Source organism: Chiroxiphia lanceolata, chromosome 1 (assembly GCF_009829145.1).
Source record: "Chiroxiphia lanceolata isolate bChiLan1 chromosome 1, bChiLan1.pri, whole genome shotgun sequence".
NCBI classification, from domain to species: Eukaryota; Metazoa; Chordata; class Aves; order Passeriformes; family Pipridae; genus Chiroxiphia; species Chiroxiphia lanceolata.
Window position 1 is genome coordinate 145,628,877 of NC_045637.1, and position 19,868 is coordinate 145,648,744.

A 19,868-nucleotide genomic window follows, 5' to 3' on the forward strand; every position below is an offset into this window, starting at 1 on the left:
CCCCTGACTTAGTAACTTGCATACATCAACACTCGTTTGCTCAAGCCGCGCTCTCCGTAGATATAATTGTGTCCACAGATGCAGCAGGTGGGTTTATGTTGAAACAAGTTGACAGGCCTCTTGTGCTGATGCTGTGGAATTCTACAGCATGTTGGCAGCAAATCTGAGCAAACTGAGGCATTACAAAGAGGCCGCATCCACAAACTGAGGCGTTACAAAGAGGCCGCATCCACAAACTGAGGCGTTACAAAGAGGCTGCATCCACAACATTTTGACCATGACTGATGAAGGAGTAATTTGTTTTAATTTCCATGTGGTAAATTAGAATAGGAAGAATTCACTTATATGCACTAAAATGAAGATGGTGAAGTCCTTGCGTTTTGGCAGTAAATCTACTACAATCTAATTTCTTCTGTTTAGTAGTTTTAGATGCCTGAATATTGGGATTAGAAAGACATACCTGTGATTTAGAGAAAGCATACTTGTGTTCTAATTTGGCTTTGATAGCAATATGAAAGAGTTAGGCTTTTAGTCTGACAGGTAAGTTTGATTTCCTAGTCCTAGTTCCAGGTTGCCTCAAAATAGGTAACATATAGAGAGTTTATCAAGCTATTTTCTGATCAGTTCCAAAACTTTAGAGTGCAGTTTCCCTCCACATTATCTGCACCGCCTCTCAGTATTTTTAAAATAAGGCAAAAACCCTTTACTTGGATAATCAAGCAATCTTTATGAACCTATCTGAAAATTAAATACAAGCTGTTGTTAGGTGCTGCTTTCATCTCAGCAGCCCCATATATGTGGGTGGGTACTGAATGAGAGTTAACAGACGTAATTAGTCAGAAATAACTGAAAAACAGGATTCTGTTGGGTCTAGTAGGGGGAAAAAGAAGGTGAAATTTTAAACTCTGAAACACAGGAATATTTGCAATAGGAGTCCATTAAGCATAAGTAAATGCTTGTGTTTGCCTGATGGTGCACTGATGTTCTAACCCATGCTTGTAGGCCAACAGATGACAGCAACCAGCCACCGGGAAGAGGAGTTCTGTCCATGCATGGTCTCACTTATGGAGTGATTCGAGTGGACTCTGAAGAAAAGCTTTCTGTTCTCACTGTCCAGGATGTTGGCTTAGTGATGCCAGGAGGTAAGGAACTTTCTTTGAAACTTGTCATGATTCATCAGTTTACATAATTAGCAGTACAAAGTCACAGGGGAGCATACTTTGTTGCCAGACTACAAGATTTGGGATTATAACATGTCCTTGAAAGCATTTTAGTCCAAAAGCATTACCTTGTAAAACATCATGGTTTGGAAATCCCAGGATTTCTTCTCTGCATTTACCTCAGTGGCTGTCTGTGCTCAGGTTACACATGTTTTAAACAACCTGCCACCACATCAGAACATCTATTCCTTAACTGTGAGATGCTGGTAGAAAAAATAAGGCTATAAATATCCATAACTCTGACCCAGATGAGACTCAGTAGGGAATTTTTTCATAACCTGTGCTAAGGATCAACAAAATTGCTATCTGAAAGCTTGCAGAATGTTTTTCCAAAGATCTTGTGCTATCACCCAATTAGATAAAGGAAGTATGACTGAACAGTTCATGTTGATAAATTCAAACTGAAACCAGTACTTCTAAAGGGGAAGATAACATTTTTCATAAGAAAGCTAGATTTTAAATGAGGCGTTACAGATATTAGAAAAGGCTAATACTGTAGTTTTTCATAAGTGAATGCTTGTTATGCACCAAAGCAATTAAATATAATGATGCATCTTATAAAATTTCAGTTGAACAACTTTAAATGAAGGAACATGTGATTGGTTGTTGTTTATTAGTTATCATGCAAGATATTATAATAGGTGTTCTGTGTTGCACTTCATACTATGTTCTGATCATTTTAATGAAAGTACACTTTCCTGTTTACCCTCTGAGTGAGAGAAAGGTCATTCAAGATTCTGAACACTTGTATTTAAAAGACATGCTGGTTAATTTTTGCTCTCCCTTGGTCATCATATTCTCTTTCCAACTACAAAATCTACAAATGCTGTACTCCAACTCCAGGGATTATAGCTAAAGCAGTATTCCTGATTCTTTTTCACATGGCTGACATAAAATAGTGCTTCCTTCTCAGACCAGTGCTTTCTAATCCCTCCCATTTAGCTCCTGCTGTCTCTGCAGGGCTGTAAGACCGGCAAGAGGGAGTCTGAGCTCTGATAAATTCTCAGTAAAACAACCATACTAGTTGCTGGAATATCTTGATCTTTCATATGGTGTTACTTGCTACTTTCTGAGAGGTGGATTTCCTGGTTGCCTGCCTCCTGGCTGTGTAGTAATTATCAAGGACTCCATTAGGGTATTTCATTTTATACTGACTGAGACAAATCTGGTCTTCAGTATGCAAAGCTGGGAACACAGTCACATTTCAGAGCAATATTGCAGATCAACTGCGATTTTAGAGAACAAGGCAAATAGGTTTTGTCATCAGTGTAAAGATTGAGTTTACATAAAGATCTTTGCATTTTTTGTATAAATATTATTTATAATACAAATAACATTTGATAATGTTGAACACCATAATGTTCAAGAAACTTATTGCTAGACATTAGTCTACGTATAATTTGTTTGTGTCAGCTACACCATGATGTCTTTCCCACAGCACTTGTTATTCTGTAGTTCATTTTATAATTTTTTTTAAAGTGCTTTGTTCTCCTTCTAGCTATAATGTGTTCGGTGAAGCCAGATGGAATTCCTCAACTCTGTAAAACAGATGAAATAGGAGAACTTTGTGTATGTGCTATTGCAACGGGTACATCATATTATGGACTCTCGGGCATGACCAAAAATACTTTTGAGGTAAGTTGACCAAAAAATGTGATACAAAATCCTTCCTTTTTAACTTTTTCTGTTTCAAGGTAGTATTTGACATACAATATTGATAGTAACTATAGAATTATGGAGAATTCTATAAGTAGAAGTAGAATAGAAGTAATAATCAATGCTTGTGGCTTGGGACCTGTACTCTAGCCAGACAGTCTACACTGAAGCCCATTTCATTAAGCGTAATGGTAGATCTTTATGTGAGTTTAGTTTTGGCTCTGAAGAGCTTTTACTTTAATTTTTAAATAAGATACCAGGGGCTGAAAAAATCAGAAGGAAAGAAGGAAGAAAGACAAAATTCAAAAGGTAATACTGTACAAGTCTATGAGCTAGCTATGTGCAAAATTTGATTATTGGAAACAGCAAGGAGGCAGCTGGATATCTTTAAAAAGCAGCTTCCAACAATTCCACAGCAATTCCAGCATTACAGACTTGCATTTATACAGAATCCTGACAGATGTAATCTTCAAGAAGTATCTGAAGAGCAAAGAAACCTTTTTCTAATTAGTCCCCACATGCTTTTGTTTGAATTGCCTTAGGTGAAATCCTTTTGGCTTTGTGGACTCTGTATTCCAGCTCCAGTGCAGATGGCTGTATTGATAGCTCTGTAGTACCTGCTCACTTGTTATCATTAACTTCTGCTGAAGGCAGTATGAAAGGCTGAACAAATTAGAGAAATACTGAAAAAACTGAGCTGAGATTTTTAAGCTCTTCTAATATTTAAGGCAAAAATTATCACAAGTATGTTTTGATTTCCTTTAACAAATTCTCTGTTATTCTGTTATTACCATTTTTAATAGGCCAAATGTGATTAATATGTCCTGCGAAATGAAAAAGTGAATGTTGTAAACACTGTACATTGTATAATTAATGGAGAAAAGTGGATATGATTCTACATCCTGCTATTGAAGCCAGGAGTTCTACCATGCTATTGTGATCTGAAATTTGTTGATAGTTGATTTTTCTGCTGCAAGTGCAATTGGCATTACCCAGTGTGAGTCATGATCCTGAGTTTTACGTATTTCAGGGTCAAAATGTACTTACGTTCACTTTGTAGTACTTGCTTGTAAATGTAATTGTAATACCTACCCATTCATAATTCAGAACTGCAGTTTAACAGCATATTTAGGCTAATTCAGGATTATTCCTAATGATAAACAAATAAATTGCCATTGAGTGAGCAGGAACACTCATTTTTAAAGTTAAATATGTTCTTTAGAGTCCTCTCCAAGTGGATCTCTATTCTGTTTTACTGTGTAATTCATGTTGCAGGTATTAGAGAGTCAAAAAGTTTTGTGTTCCTGAAATGAGTTATGGCTGAGGATGTTTAAGCATTAAATCTGTTCAATAAGAGTCACCCATGGGCGTCTGGCAGCAGAATTTGACCTTTATTTTTAAATGAGCCTTGAAGAACACTGTGTAGCCATGGTCCTCCACTTGCCATTGTCTTAATTTGTCTTTAGACTACTTAAGTTTAAAGAAGCAATGGCAGGAAAGTGTGGTTGTGTCAGAATGCAGCTCAGAGTAGCTCACATATCAGAAGGATAAGACTGTGCTGAGTAGGATAGAAAAAGCCATATAAATCTGTCCTGGGGACATCATGTATGCATCTGGTGTTCAGACATTTAGAGAGGTGCTGTATAGGGCTGTATTTTCACTTTTAGCTGAGTTACAGAAGACATTATCACTGGTATTCTGAGAAATTAATTGACCTTAAATAAAAATGTGGTTGGCTGCAAGTCATTAATGTACTGTATCTTAAAATAGCTTCACTTCTAGCCTACTTATTTCTTACACTGTGCTGGAAATGGGATTGTGGTATGGAAAAGACCCTCTACTGAGGTGTTCATGAGTTAAGCTCTCAGTAACCTCTACATAGCACCTCAGGTTAGCTGCAGTCTGCACAGCTTTATTCAATACTGTTGATATTGATTCATATATATTTTTAAGGTCATAAATGATTTAGAGTCATGGTTACAGAAAATGTGTGTGATAAACAGAGTAGTGCAGGAGTTTCCTGACCCTCCCTTATGGTCAGTGAAGGGTAAAGAGCATCAGCAGCGACCTATTTACTTTGTTCCGGCAGAGCCATCTGAGGGAAATATCTTTGCAGCATGATCTGTGTATATAGAAATAAAGACCTGTGTTTCTGTTTTACAGGTGTTTCCTATGACCAGTTCTGGTGGCCCTATCACCGAATATCCTTTTATCAGGACCGGACTACTAGGCTTTATAGGACCAGGTGGACTCGTCTTTGTTATCGGCAAAATGGATGGTTTGATGGTTGTCAGTGGAAGAAGACATAATGCTGATGACATTGTAGCAACAGCACTGGCCGTGGAACCAATGAAATTTGTCTACAGGGGAAGGTTTGATCCTTTCTTTTCTTGCATTATGTAGAAATATTTATTTTGCTTAGAGGAGGTTTAAGTGATCCAAAATACTTTCAGAAAGCAGTGCCTGATCTGCCCTGTTGTTTCCCTTCAGTGCTGTTCACATTGCTAGAACCAGGAGACAGCTGAGGGAAGCCTAAGGTAGTGTCGGGGGAAACTTTAAATACCAAGGTCTTGAAACTGTGATTGCTAAAATTTTCATTTGAGCAGCTGGTTAATTCTGAAGGTGTTGACTCAACAGGATCCTTTCTGTCTGATTTGAACATTTCTCATCTGCCTAATGTTTAAGTTCTTGAAATTGACTGTGGTTCCTTGTGTCACCTTCCTAATGTGCTGAAACTGAGCAACAGACATCTAAAACATCTGAAGAGCCTAATGCTGTACCATGCGCTCGCGCTCGATCATGTGGCAGACAAAATGATGTTGCAATTACTTTCTTCTAAAGATGGAACCAAAAAAGGTGCTCATGCTGGCTGTTATATAGCAGCTTAGCAACAACCTTGGTGTGACCCAAATTTAGTGCCCCAGGAAGGTTCACTTCTCAATCCTGCTCTGTCTACATGACTCTAAAACAAGAGCCCACTATTTCTCCTCCAGAGCTATTACCCAAAACTGCTCTGGTTGCTTTTTCCCTGTAAATAAAATAGTAATTGCATCAGTAGTCTGAGTAATAGATAATGAAATCACAGATATAGAGGATTAACTTAGAAGACAGGTTTTTCCATCTGTCCTGGCACTAAATACACTTCTCTCCTTCTATAGAATAGCAGTGTTTTCCGTGAGTGTACTGCATGATGAAAGGATAGTTATTGTTGCTGAGCAAAGGCCAGATTCCACAGAGGAAGACAGTTTTCAATGGATGAGTAGAGTTCTCCAGGTAATGCTCTTTATGTACATTTGGAAGCTATTTTTTTCTTGCTTTATATTCTTTTTATTGATCTTTCAGGTCCCCAAGGTAATTGACATTTGTCTTTGAGTAATTGTAAATCCACCTTCAGTTACACTTGCTCTTAATGAGCACAAAATGAGATTCTTCAGAGTGACATTTCCTATCTGGGCTGCACATATGCAGAGAGTGATCCTTTTCCTAATCAAAATGCTATAGGAAGAGAGGAATGAATTGAAGTAAATAATAGCAAGGAGGGAGTAGCATATGGTTTATAAGGATACTCATTACTTCAAAAAAGTAATGAGTGAATGTATTATATATTATTACTGTCAAAAGCTACCAGAGTCTCTTACTAAGAGTTTAGTAACAGATTTATAAGCACAGATACAGAGTTGACCTCATCCAGATTTTTTTTTTAATCATTGGGGGAGAATTGTGTGTTTCTAGTGCACCATGTTGATAGTTAAAATAAACAGAATGAAACACCATAAAAATGCCGATTTCCCTCCACTGAACTGAAGGGAAGTGTTTGATTAGCTCAGATCTAGGTATCTACAGTGAGATTATCTTCTCAGAGGGGCACCTCTTGCAAAGAATCCCATTCCAGTGGTCTGGTGATTTCTGCAAGGCACCGTAGTGCTGTGATGATCCCACTTTGGTCATGGTGTTAGACAGTTTGTCAGGAAGACAAAGGCTGCTGACTATTAAAGAATTCTGATCTTCTCCTTACCTATAGCAGTCCAAGTTACAGCAATCCCAATACCATACTCAAAGTTTCTTCAACTCTAATATACACACACAAAAAAATTGGATAGGGTCATCTTCCATCTTCTCCATGTCTGTCGTTAAGACATATATTGCTTTACCCAAGAGCCAAAGAAAAAGATCCCACATAATTCAGAGATGTTTTTATTCAAGATTGCATTGTACCAAATAAGAAAGGAAATCTGTCTACTGTACCTTTCAAGAAACCAAACAAATAAGCTTTCATCTCAGAACAGGTTTATGTGCTCTCTTGATTTGAAAGACAGCTGCATTTCCTACAGTTAGAGGCATCTCATATTCATAGTAGATCTCAGTTAATACCAAGAAAAGCTAGAACCTCTAGCTTGTCCATCACACAGAAAGCCTTTGAAGCACCCAAGACAACTATTATAGAAGGAAAAGCTTTGTATTGTCCGTGCTTCCATAATTTTTGTCAAGTAGCAAGCTGGTAAAAAGGTTGAAATTCTGGACCTACACTTCTCCTTTTTGTCAGCTGAACATTTTTGTGACTTCTACAGAAAAAAATGTCTTCCACTATCATAAACAGTAAAATTCAGTACTGAACACTGTGGGAGTCCTGTGTCATGTTAATCCTGCCAAGAGTCAATCCTGTTATTCTGAGTCTGATCAAGTCACAGCAGTGTCTGGGAATAGTAGACCATGTATCAAAGTACACACGTGTGGCTGCTTTCATCACCCATGTGTGAAGCCTGCAACTCTGGCATGCATCACTATGTGAACAAGAAGTTTCTGTTTCCACCACAGCTGGAGGACAAAAGCCAGGAACATGTGGGATGCTTTGTGCCTCTTCCCAATCAGAGTTTTAATGACAGATGTCGGGAAGTGGTAACTGGTTGCATGTGAATTATCTGCTAGTGAGGCGCAACATAATATCACAAATTGTGTCACAAGTCTCACAAGTCCCTGATTACAAACTCTACCAAATTGCTACTCGTTTCTAATGCTCTTTGTGAGACTCCTCTGACAGCCTGTGTGTGCTGCCCTTTGCCAGCCCTGCCCTGCACTGCCTGCTTCTGTTGTGCCTTGCTGTCTCTTCCCTGCAGTTGAGGTGCCTTGATTTGCAGAACTTTTTTTCCAGTGGATTACACATAATCTGAGACTCCCTGACCCATCTTGCTCCTCAGCAGAGGGCTGAAGGATGTTAGAGCTGCTGTACATATGTGACTATGCTGGACTGCATCTGTGGGCTTTAGCAGAGGCATGGTTGGGAGGGAGTGCTCAGGCTGGAGTTGGAGTTTCTTGAGAGTAGTGGAGGAGCATGGTGAAGATCTCAGATCAACCAGCAGTTCAGTCAGATGGATCCTAGGTACTCATCCCCAGACTGCTGCAGACTGATCTGACCCTTCAGGCAGGGTTGTGGTTCCTGTACTGGCAGACTGGATGTTAGTTTTACCAGTGCCAGCATGCAGCAGGACTTGGTAAATCTAGACCTACTGCAGAACTGGAGAGTGTCTGCCCAGAGAATTGTGTCAGAATGGTACGTTTTCTCAGGTCAAACAACATAGCAGTGTGGACTTTCCACAAATTCTGGTACATCTCATCCGTTTTCACAATGAAACAGAGGATTTCTGATACTTTGCTAATTTCTGGCTGGAAAGAGTAATTTCAAAAACCAAGCCATTTCATCAAGAGGCATAAATGCCAGCAGCATTAAAATTGACTGGTGCTCTTTTCCCTCAAAATTTTAAGGCTCAGTTCACCAGTGCTCATCCTTGTGAAACAAAGTCATTCCCTGCTTCAGAAATGTACCAAACTGAAAGGTGTGAAAGATGACAAATTTGAATGACCCATGACATTTTATCAGGCATTGTGCAGCAGATCTAGTTATCAGAGAGAGTTTGAAAGTCACTAGGGAATCATTACATGCCCCACTCATCCCACCCCAGCTGGGTATTGCTTTCCATTCACCAGCTGTAGAAGCCACACAGTTTTATGTTTGAGTAGGAGTGGTTACTTGTCCTGTAGCAGTTTTCCTTCAAGTTGATGTCAGGTGAGGATCCTGTGATTTATCGCTGCTTTTCAGAACCTACAAATAACATTATGATTAGTAGGTTATGATAGTTTCTGCCAGAAACATGAGCTGTTGTGTGTTGGCTGTCACACGTATTTCACTATTGCTGATCTTTCAGGTGAGGTGTTTGTCAATCAGCACCGAGGTCTTCCAATACTGCTGTGAGAGCTACTCCTACTAAAACTTCAGTGTTTGTGATATATGTCACTGCTTTGTTATTCTTTCTTATGAAATTTTGCAATCAAATCAATAAGAAATTAAGTAAACAGAAGCCAAGAGCAAAGCATTATTTAGTCTGTAGAAGTAATCAGTAATTTTTTGGTCTACAGTTAAGTACATGCAAACTGTAATGTTTGATTCTCAGAATATAGATTGTGTCTTCAAGGCAGTACATATATGAATTCACTTTTCCAACAGTTAAAAATTAAAATGCAGGTTAAGTAAATTATATTTTTTCAACATTTAACTATTCATTACAGATGCTATTTCTAATTTGTTTCTCAGTCTGTGTGGATGTCTGAAGTTGTTTTTCTAATACACTTGCTGCAATTGTTCTTACCCATATAAGGAAAATAATCAGTTTAAATGTGTATGGAATTAAAATCTAAGTGCATGGGTATTCATGTTTAACTCATTAAATTACTTAGATACTGTATATTACAGTTTTCTTTAAAGTGATGCAGTTTAATTAACTTGTCAGGCAATGAACACCATCGCTATAAGATTCAAAAATGCTTATTTTTCAGATTTTAATTCAACAGATTTTTTTTCAAGTGGATAGTTTCACAGTTTTCCCTTACATTGTCATTTCCCATTCCTGCCTGAAAATTTTTTACGCTGTAATCAGGGAGTGAAACAGTTATTACTTTATTAAAAAAGTAACAATTCATAAGCTACCTACATTATTAGGTATAGAGATTATTTAAATTTTTTTTTTTTTACTCAGAAAGATGGACTGGATATTAAGATGATAGGAATTCTGCGAACTTGAGCTCCGAGAGCTGCACAGGTTAAAAGCAGTTTCACGTGGGCTGCCAACCCATATTAAATCTCCAGGATACCTGCTACTAATGTTTGCTTAAGAGGGATGACTGCATAGAATTTCCTAATAGATTTGTGTGTATTTATCACCACGTTTTTGTTTGCTTTTTTATCTTCTGGAATGAGTGTAATAACATTTCCGTCCACCTGTTCCCACTGAAAAGAACCTCCTTATCACTGATAGCTGAAGTGCCTTTCCCTTGCCAGTTAATTATTAGGGTTGTTTTATGCAGTAATTCAAAACAATATATGCTTATTAGAATGATGAAAAATTAGCCTTTCATTAAAATCGACTTCCTGCATATTTCTTTTTAGGCTATTGACAGTATTCATCAAGTGGGAGTCTACTGCTTAGCGCTCGTACCAGCAAACACGCTTCCCAAGACGCCGCTGGGAGGAATACACCTGTCAGAAACCAAACAGCTCTTCTTGGAAGGATCTCTGCATCCTTGTAACGTGCTGATGTGTCCCCACACCTGCGTAACAAACCTGCCTAAACCAAGGCAAAAACAACCAGGTAAGAAGAGTGAAGGCAAAGGGACCCTGACGTAGTGCTCTGTGTTCATGGTACTGTATGGAGCAAAATCAAGTGATTTTTAATGCAGATGAGAATCAGCTTGATCAGCTTTCCTCTTAAATATTCCGTATGTGTTAAGGACATCATTGGTTTTGCCAGAAGCTAGAAGTACCTTCACAAAGAGTGCAAGGAAAAATGCTAATTCAATAAAGATGACATTTTTATCACTCTACAACACACTGCTGAGTCCACACCTGGAGTTTTTTGTAAATTCCTCATCAGTTATTTTTAAAGAGCATGGAGTGAAACCAAAACAGAGAAAGATAAAATCTTGGCTTATTTGAAGGCTGAGTTTCTGAAGTAAAAATAGAGAGCAAGAGAACTGTTGACACTAAATAGCAATGTTGGACAAAGAGCAAATACTTAAAAACTGGTAATGAATAAAGAAAAACAAACAGCTAGTTGTTTAATCCCCTACATGAGTGGGGAGATTCTGTATTATTCTTGCAGCAGGTATATTAAAGGGAAAACCCTAATCAGTTTTAAGATGGTTCTTCAAAAATGTGCCACTTTATTAAGAGTGTTGGATGAAATGGAACAGCAAGGCACTGTCTCAAGAGACCAAGAAAGCCCTTATAGCCTGCTGTAGTCCAGTCACTGGTTTCTCATGCCCAATGAACAAGCAAATTTTATCAAATTTTTGACTTTGAATCCAATTGCAGATTTTAGTATTCAGATTAATTTTAAGGAATTCCGGATCTGTAGCTTCAAGCTTAAGACTAGAATTCAGCTACATTAGACTAAGTGTTGGTTATTTTCCACTTCCACACCTTGGAATATGAGGTGGATTTATTCTCTGGATCTTGCATATGGAGACTATCCATCATGAATTCAATGCAAGTTTGCCTAAACCATCAGCTTGTTTCTGTTTTTAAAAGCTTTGGGCAAATGTTTCAGAAATCAAAATCATAATCTTAGTTTGGGGACACTGGGAATGTCAGAGTTTAACAGTGATTTCCACTGACTTACTGAAAGCAATGAGGCCTTTTACTACAGAGTTTACTTCAGCATTTCCTTGTTGCTGCATCACAAAATAATCACTGAATTAGGATCAATGCAGTGCAGATACCTATAGATGTGTTATGAGTACATTATATATCACTATGGTAAAAGCAGTGCCAGGAGTGCAGAAACCAAACTTGATGGTATCACATTCTCACATTTTGTGTTGTTGTGACAAACCCAAAGGCTATTGCTTTCATATTTTTAAAGCAGAGTAGTCTGTAGATGCTTTTTATTATACATTACCTGGTTATTTACACATCTTATATGTTGACATTTAGGCCAGAAACGATTACTGAGATAAAGCTTGGACATCATAGACTAGAAGTAAAGCTTGATATCAATTGCAGTTGATCAGTATCATTCTGGAGAAGCAGAAACAAATGCTAACATGAACTCAACTGGTATCTGTTAGACAGGTATTTTCCCCTAATGGTAGCAACAAAACATCAGTGAAATCCATCTCAGGGAAAAGTGTCAGCCATGACATCTTCCTTTCTTCTGAAGTTATTTATCTTCACTTTCTATCTTATTCTAGAGGGCTTGCATATGCTTTATCATATGCACCGTCTGCCTTCCTAATCCTTGTCACTTCATGTCTGTAGCATCACAGAACTGCTAATACAGATGCAACTAAGCCCAGGGAACAGAAGAGAGAAACAGGAATGTTGTCCCTCTGGTTTGAGGCACTTGAATGGCACTACATTAGGAGCTGAATTTTCCAAAGTTTCAATATATCAAGACAGACAAGATGTGTTTCTGGCTGTAGAAAGCCCATGCTAAATTGGCTCCTCAGTTAGATATGTTTTGAGAGCATGAATTCAGTCCTACGTGTTTTCCAGACACTACTGATCCACAACCAAAGTTTGCATCAACAGAGATGTGCTCAAGGTCTAGTTTTGTGGATGGCAATTAGAAAAACATCATGTAATGCAAAAGAAATAAAGAGAATTTTCATCTACAAGTAAAGGGGTTTTATTACACTTTGCACATTTCTGCTTTGTTCTAGAAATTGGCCCTGCCTCTGTGATGGTGGGGAACTTGGTCTCTGGAAAAAGAATTGCACAGGCCAGTGGTAGAGATTTGGGGCAAATAGAAGATAATGACCAAGCCAGAAAGGTAAGCTAAACTTTTCTTATACAACTAGCTCATTAACATCAGGACACTTAGCAGTATATTATTGTTGTTGTTGTTGTTGTTGTTATGAATTTGATGATGCCTTTTTTTTTAATTAACACTAAAATATTTCTGAATTCCCTTTACAGATAAATATAAAGTAGATGTAAGGGGAGGTCACTGCATTTCATTTGTTTGGATTTTTCTAAATAAGTTACATAGGACAACAAAACAAACATGGTGGAAAGAGTTAATGAGGCTTCTACCAGAAATCATCCTTTATTATATAATTTTTATTAATTCAGGTGGAGTCCGGAGAGTTTTGTTTCCATGTATGGTCCTGACCTTATTTGTTGTTATTTTAATCCTGTGAAATACAGTTGAAATTCAGCTCTTTTGGGGGCTTATGTGAGTAATTAAATTAGTAAGTTCTAAGCTGTATAAATATTTCTATATTTATAGTAAGAAAAAGAGAGGAAGCTAATGAATTAAAACAGTGCTTAAATTCAGAGAGATCAGTAAGACTCATTTTATTGCTTTGGAATTATGGGCAGTAATATATCATAATCCCAGCAATGGCTTCACTTCCAGAGAGGCCACTGCTACCATGCAAAAGCACCTTACTATAAATGTGTGATGACAAGAGAATTAATTCCTGTTTAGTGCTTCTGGATATTGATGTAAAATGCAGCATATAAACAAGACAGACAGCTAAACTCACAGAAGTTGTGGCCTCTATTTTAAAGCCAAAATGTTCTCTCATGCCATGACTGTCACTCTGCTTTATTGTAGTTCCTCTTCCTGTCGGAAGTGTTGCAGTGGAGAGCTCAGACCACCCCTGACCACGTGCTCTACACTCTGCTCAACTGCAGGGTAAGGAGCTCAGGCCATTCCTCCTCAGGCCAGGCTGCGGCTGGAAACGGCACACTGGGATTTCAGCAGCACCTGCTTGTGCTATGGCTGGACATGACCTTTCTGTTTCTTTTCCCATTAATACTCAGCTGCTATATTTGGTGTTCACTGAGGCAGAAAAGAGAATAATCATTGCCAGTTGTCAAAATATAGATTGCTTTTGTATCAGACAGTGTGCCTTACGCATTTCTCATTTCTTTTTCCACCACATATATGTTGTGTGTGAGCTGACACTGCAAATCTATTTCAATACTCTTGAATCTGTTTCAAATCTGCTCCTATACTGAATAGTGGTGTTTATAGTGCTCACCGTCCTGATTTCCAATTTGAAAAGCACAGGCTTTTCAAAGTATTTTCCCTAAATGAAGCAATGGTTGTTGTTTTTGAGGCTGGATGGTCTGGGGGAGGTATGAGAATGGGGAAAGGAGGTGAAGAGAAGAAGAGGTGTATCCAGAATCCAATCAGGTCTGCAGAGGATCACTGATAAATCTCTCTGCATAGCCTACGTGAGGTGCCAGCCTGGCACAGTATTTCATTGCTTACCAAAAATAATTAGTGCTTGAGACATGATACAGAACTTGGCTTTACTAAGAGTGGGCGATTATAGACTACCTGGATGATTATAGAGGGCAAACCAATAATTCTCAAGACCACAGAGAGAATTAAAGTCTGATTTCAAAACATCCCACCACAGTACATCTAGACATATCTGTCAAATCTGGGAAACATATGTAGCATGTGAGGGACTCCAGGAGAGGAGAGGCCTGGAATAGTGCTATTCCTCTGGACTACCTGGAGTAGTAGCTGGTGTTGTCTCAGCCCATGTGGTCTTTATGCAGCTTGAATGAGTTCTTAAATCTCCAGTAATTTGTGAATATCTGTGAAATGAGCACTTACTGTATTTAGAGAATATACTTCTTGAGACCATTTTACAGTGCTGGTACCAGTTTGAGGCTACCATTAACTCATTAAATAACTTTTTTAAAATCCAGATTAATAGCTAATATTATGTGAGCATGTAAACCTGAGAGATAAATAGTGAAACAGTAATGTAGTTTTCTATGGCAAAGTAGAAATCTTGAGAGGCAATGCTGTTTCTAGATCCAATATTACACCATTAAAGAATTTCATTGTTGTGTCCTATAAGTTAGGAGCAAAGATGCTGTGAGAAAGAGATAGTGATATGTGCTGTCCCATCTCCTCCACACATGCTGTTACTTTTGAGCTTTAAATAAAGCCAAACTTCCCATGCTGGCAGAAGGGTTCAAACAGTGGGAGAGAAGGACACAATGTGCAAAACAAGGATTATCAAAATCAGTTCTCATTCCAGAGAAGTGAAAAACAGTCGAATTTTGAAATTCAGTTTCTCTGCTACTCTCAACGGGGAGTATCTTGTCGCATGAAATTGTTTGAGAGATGTAATGGATTTTGGAGAGATTTAATATTTTATGGAAAGGAATGACCGGTCTGGTGGGGTTTACCCTGGTCAAGGTTTATTTCCCATCTTGAATTTTGGTTCTAATTTGTAACTTTTCCTATTTTGTCTTCCTTGGGCATTGTCTGTACACTTTGTTCTAAAACATTCAGGCGTCCTGCAGTGGATGACTAATAGAAGTCCACTGAGATGAGTGTTTTCCTGTAACCCATGCTTTTTGAGAATTTGAAGTATTTCAAAATTAGTGCAGTACATTGTTTTTAGTGTGTGTCATGAAGGATTGCAACACCTTTACATTTCAGAACAGCTCATATAAAAGACTCAAGGGAATTGACCCAAGTTACTGATGCTTGCCAATGATTCTTGTCCAACAACAGGATTCTCCTTCCCTGCAGTTCATATAAACACTGTCTTTCCACTGGTTCACAGACAGCAAGTGCCAGAAGTATGAAATGTAAACAAGTTTTGCACAAATTTACATAATCTGCAGTAATTCCCTTTCTGGGTCAGTGGCCCTGTGCTGCTGATGTGTGTGGGGATATAAAGGGTCCCTCTTCTCATGGCTAAGCAAACAGGCAGTTTTTTGAAAGAAGGAATGGAGAGTTTAAGCACATTCCTCCTTACAGGTCTGCAATGGCAGGACACCCAGACCTCAGGTCACTTTGGCATGCTTAGGACTGGACAGATGGAAACCATCTCTAGTCCAGCATCTATATAGTTGCATATGTCTTTAGAGGAATCTTCCTTAGTGAAATGATCTTCACGTTGATCAGAAGACTGATTAAAGTTCCCTGAAGTGCAATTCAGTAAGTGTAGTTGCTGAGGATGATGAAGGGGAATGCTAAGCCCCGACTTTGTTTTATTTTTAGTTAGGTTTTCTTCTTTGTTGACAGCTTGTAATAAAGTCTGTAAATGCCAAGTGATGCCTGGTAACATGCCATACTTGCAGTGATAGTGATAGATGCCAGGTGTATCATAGCAGTACTGGAGACTGAAATCCTCTTTTTCCACAGAACAAGTACACAAGCCAAGATGCAGCCCTTCCCATACAGCCCTGTCCCTTTCTCTCAGCCCAGACCTGGCCTGACCAGCTCTAAGTGCAATCAGTCTGTCCTGTACATTCATTTTTAGACTTCTGAGGTGTCTGCAGTGGTAGTGAATTTTGTGATACAGATGTATATATTTCTCTAAATGTACATTTGTGTGTGTGCATATACACACATATATATATATATATTTAGGAAATGTAAGAACCATAACAGTCATTCAATTTAAAACACTGTGTCTGTTTGATGATTTTGGGTTAGCACTATTTGAAGTGCTTCAGAAAAGCCAAGCTCTCTGGCATATTGTCATTTTCAATTTCCTTTTCATGCTGACCAGAGTTATTCAAATTTAACAATTGCCTTTCTTCTCTATTTCATTTATATGCAGTATAAGTGCGTAGCTTTTGTTCCAGACTAATTCTTTTCCCTGTCACAAAGTATTGTTTTCTCCTGTGTCTTTTGTCTCTCGTCTTTAAAGTATTTCTGCTGTGCCATTTGGCTCCACTCCAGCGTGCAGACAAGAAAATGCAATTTTCAGAATTGCTCTCCACAGATGCTCCAGATTGCTGCGGAGGACATAAAGGCACTTTCCTGGCTGTAGCAGGAATTGCTGCCTATGTAGCGAGGGAAGTACAGGTTACATGAGCAGGGCATTATCACACTGCTGTACTGCCTTGGTTGGAGCAAAAACATTGTTGAGGTCAGAAGGTACAGAGAAAGGAATAGAGAACATTCCTCTGCTTTACAAACATCATTTTTCCTTCCAACTGCAGTTTGGCCTAAGGCTGAATGTTTCCGTATTTAAGTTGATTACATGACATATTGTGGCTGCACCTCACCCCGTAACTTGTAAGGTGCAGAGGAAAATGGAGTTTCAGCACATTGCTTTATCTTCTGTGACATTTATCTTTCTTCCTGTGCAGGGAACAATAGCCAACTCGCTAACATGTGTCCAGCTGCATAAACGAGCTGAGAAGATAGCTGTCATGTTGATGGAAAGGGGACATTTACAAGATGGAGACCACGTGGCTTTGGTTTACCCACCAGGTAAGGAACTACCGTAGTGGTACCTTGGCAATCCCAGAAGTTTATCAAGGTCCTTTAGAACAGTGCAGCATCACTGGTGTTACCAAGCTGTAAACCATGTTAATTGGCAAAACACAAAATGTTTGCCTTATTCTCATTCCTTTGAACTTAGTCAAACATATTTAAAAGAATTTCTATTTGTGTATACACAGAGATATTATTTCTTTGGGTTCAGATTGAGATTAACCTGTCTTTTTAAGACCTGTCTCTTATGAGCAGTTAAATTTAATCACTGCCTTTCTTTTAGTTTCCTGGATATAGACTATTTTATGAGCATGCAATTCCATCTGCTTAGTGTTCTTATATTCACCTGTTGAATTCCCTCTTGGAAATGCTGTGTTTCCTGAAGGTGAAGAAACAATAACTAGGAAGTAATACATGGATTTTTTTCAGAATAGAAATGTGATGAATAAGTAGCAAATGATTAAGAAATACAAATTTATAATTGCTATTTTTTCTCTAAATCCTTATTCTAGACAGATCTCTGTGGCTTGGATTTTCATCCTTTGGCATAAGGGCTTTTAACTTTGTGTTAACTGGTAGCATATTTGGCATTTTCTTGAAATTATTTCTGATCAAGTGCTGCTCTTTAATATTTCATGCGTGTTGGTGAAATAAACAGTCTGATTTAAAGTCCGTATTCTGATATTTGCTTTATGAGGACTGCAAGATACTGATTATATCTTTGTAGTTTATAAGAGTAATTTCTCAATGGTTAATATGGGAAAACCTTTTGCATAAAGGAAGACTAGTGCTTTAAACTTAAATTTTTATTTTCTGTATTTCACTTGTCACGATGAAGGAACAATAACCTACCAGTACTACAGATCCTTTTCCACTGAAAGAATAAAGCAGCCCATACTGTCTTCTTATCACAGCCTGTGTACAGCACCAGGGAGGTATCAAACAGCAGCATTTAAGAGATCTTCATGCTGTTGTCTGTTCAGCCTCCTTAGGTAACCTAAAGGATGCTGTCCACAATCCATCACCTGCAGTCAATATTTATATAGGGGAACAACTAATTTTGTGTTAGAAGCAGAATTTCAAGATCATTACTCCCTTTTTTACTGTTAAATTTTTCTATGTGAGTTTAAAAATTACAAGAGAAAGTATTTTATGGAACCTCCAAATGTTCTTTCTGCAACTCATAGGAACAAGCATCATCCTACTTTGTCCATTTGCTGGGGCATCCCTCTTCCTCTATGCTCTCATCTATCTATAAATGTGAATTTAGGAAGATAATTTATCCATAGAAATCAGTCTTTTTAACAACTTACTTCCTGAACATCAAAGTGGAGTTCACCTCAGTGTTGACATTTGGCTTCAGTTTTGTGTTTTGCCTTTTGTTTTTCATGCTCCAAATGGTGCGATTGAAAGGAATCGATGAAGCTGAACAGATACTGACAAGGGGCTGAAAAAGAAGTCTGTTAAAAGGCTCAGTCACTTCTTTAACCTTCTGAGTTCGGTTCCAAGTAATATTTATGCTGACATAAGTGCCTGTGATTAAACAATTTGATTTTCAGGGGAGGGTTTTTGTTTGTTCTTCGTGCAGGGATAGACCTGATTGCGGCGTTTTACGGATGCCTGTATGCAGGCTGTGTGCCAATAACAGTCCGACCTCCACACCCCCAGAACATAGCAACCACGTTACCTACGGTGAAGATGATTGTGGAGGTGAGCAGACACCTCCCATTGCACAAGTAGATGAAATGGGTGATGGATTTGCATAGCCTTTAGGAACAGTGAGTGTTGGTTGGGTTGAGTGAGTGTTGGTGTGGGTTGAAGATTAGTATTTGTTCCAAAGATTCTGGACTTCAGCATGTTGCAGAACCAACGCTGCTTGACAGCATGCAACCTGCTGACTTGAGCTGTCACATTTTCCCTCAGTTGTGCTACTCCTTTCAAAAAATGCATTTGAAGTGCCTTTTTGTATTTAGCTATGTGCCAAGAATGGTAGGTCTCCTCACTGGCAGCACTACACTGACTATTGAGAAAAATCTCAGTGGGAAGTTTAGCTTCACCTGATGGCAATTGGTGCTTAGCTCTGTACAGCTAATTGTTTTGCATTTAAAACAGTTTCAAAGTTCTGTTGTTAAGATGCTGGTCAGTATTTTGTTTCATCCAGGGAAGTGCTACTCAGACTTTTTCTTTCCGTGCTTTCATTTGGTATTTTGACTTTATCTAACAATATTTAGTCTTTGTTGCACATAAATAACTGCAAGGTGCTTGTTACTGAGGGAAATAAAATTATTACAAAGAGATAGCCACTTAAGTCTGGCAGTTTCTAATCTATTGAATGGAGTTCTAAGTCTCTGAAAAAACAAGTTAAAACAAATGTGGTTTTACCATTTCTAATTAATTTTGTTGTTTTCAATTAACAAGTACTAGAAATAGTTATAATTTCTGGCTCTGCTTGTGGCACCAGATGCCACAAATTACCAGTAGAGGTATGAGAAATTGTCCTATTGTTTTCAGGATTCCCATTATTTAATATTTTGGCACTCAGTATTTTTAAACATCAGTTGTTAACGTATAGAAGCGAAGTGTGTTAATTTGCTTTTCCTTTGATGTTTAATAGCTAAACTAAATCTATTTGGTTTCATGATGAAAAATTGACAGATCTAAGCTGACTTGTAATCATTGTCCCTTCAATAGACTAACTTTAAATAAAATGATGAAATTTATTAGCCATATT

The 19,868-nt window shown here is 38.2% G+C and overlaps 1 protein-coding gene across 5 annotated transcripts in view; it reads left to right on the top strand.

The window, feature by feature from the left end:
• Positions 1–19,868, top strand: part of DIP2C (disco interacting protein 2 homolog C) — a 309,433-nt gene that overhangs the window by 238,561 nt on the left and 51,004 nt on the right. For all 5 annotated transcript variants that reach the window (XM_032685205.1, XM_032685183.1, XM_032685196.1 and 2 more), the window contains 9 exons: positions 1,003–1,142; positions 2,719–2,855; positions 5,040–5,248; positions 6,035–6,149; positions 10,315–10,516; positions 12,588–12,697; positions 13,487–13,567; positions 17,011–17,134; positions 18,726–18,847. In XM_032685205.1, the coding sequence (XP_032541096.1) occupies positions 1,003–1,142; positions 2,719–2,855; positions 5,040–5,248; positions 6,035–6,149; positions 10,315–10,516; positions 12,588–12,697; positions 13,487–13,567; positions 17,011–17,134; positions 18,726–18,847 (1,240 nt within the window). The remainder of the gene's footprint in view (positions 1–1,002; positions 1,143–2,718; positions 2,856–5,039; positions 5,249–6,034; positions 6,150–10,314; positions 10,517–12,587; positions 12,698–13,486; positions 13,568–17,010; positions 17,135–18,725; positions 18,848–19,868) is intronic.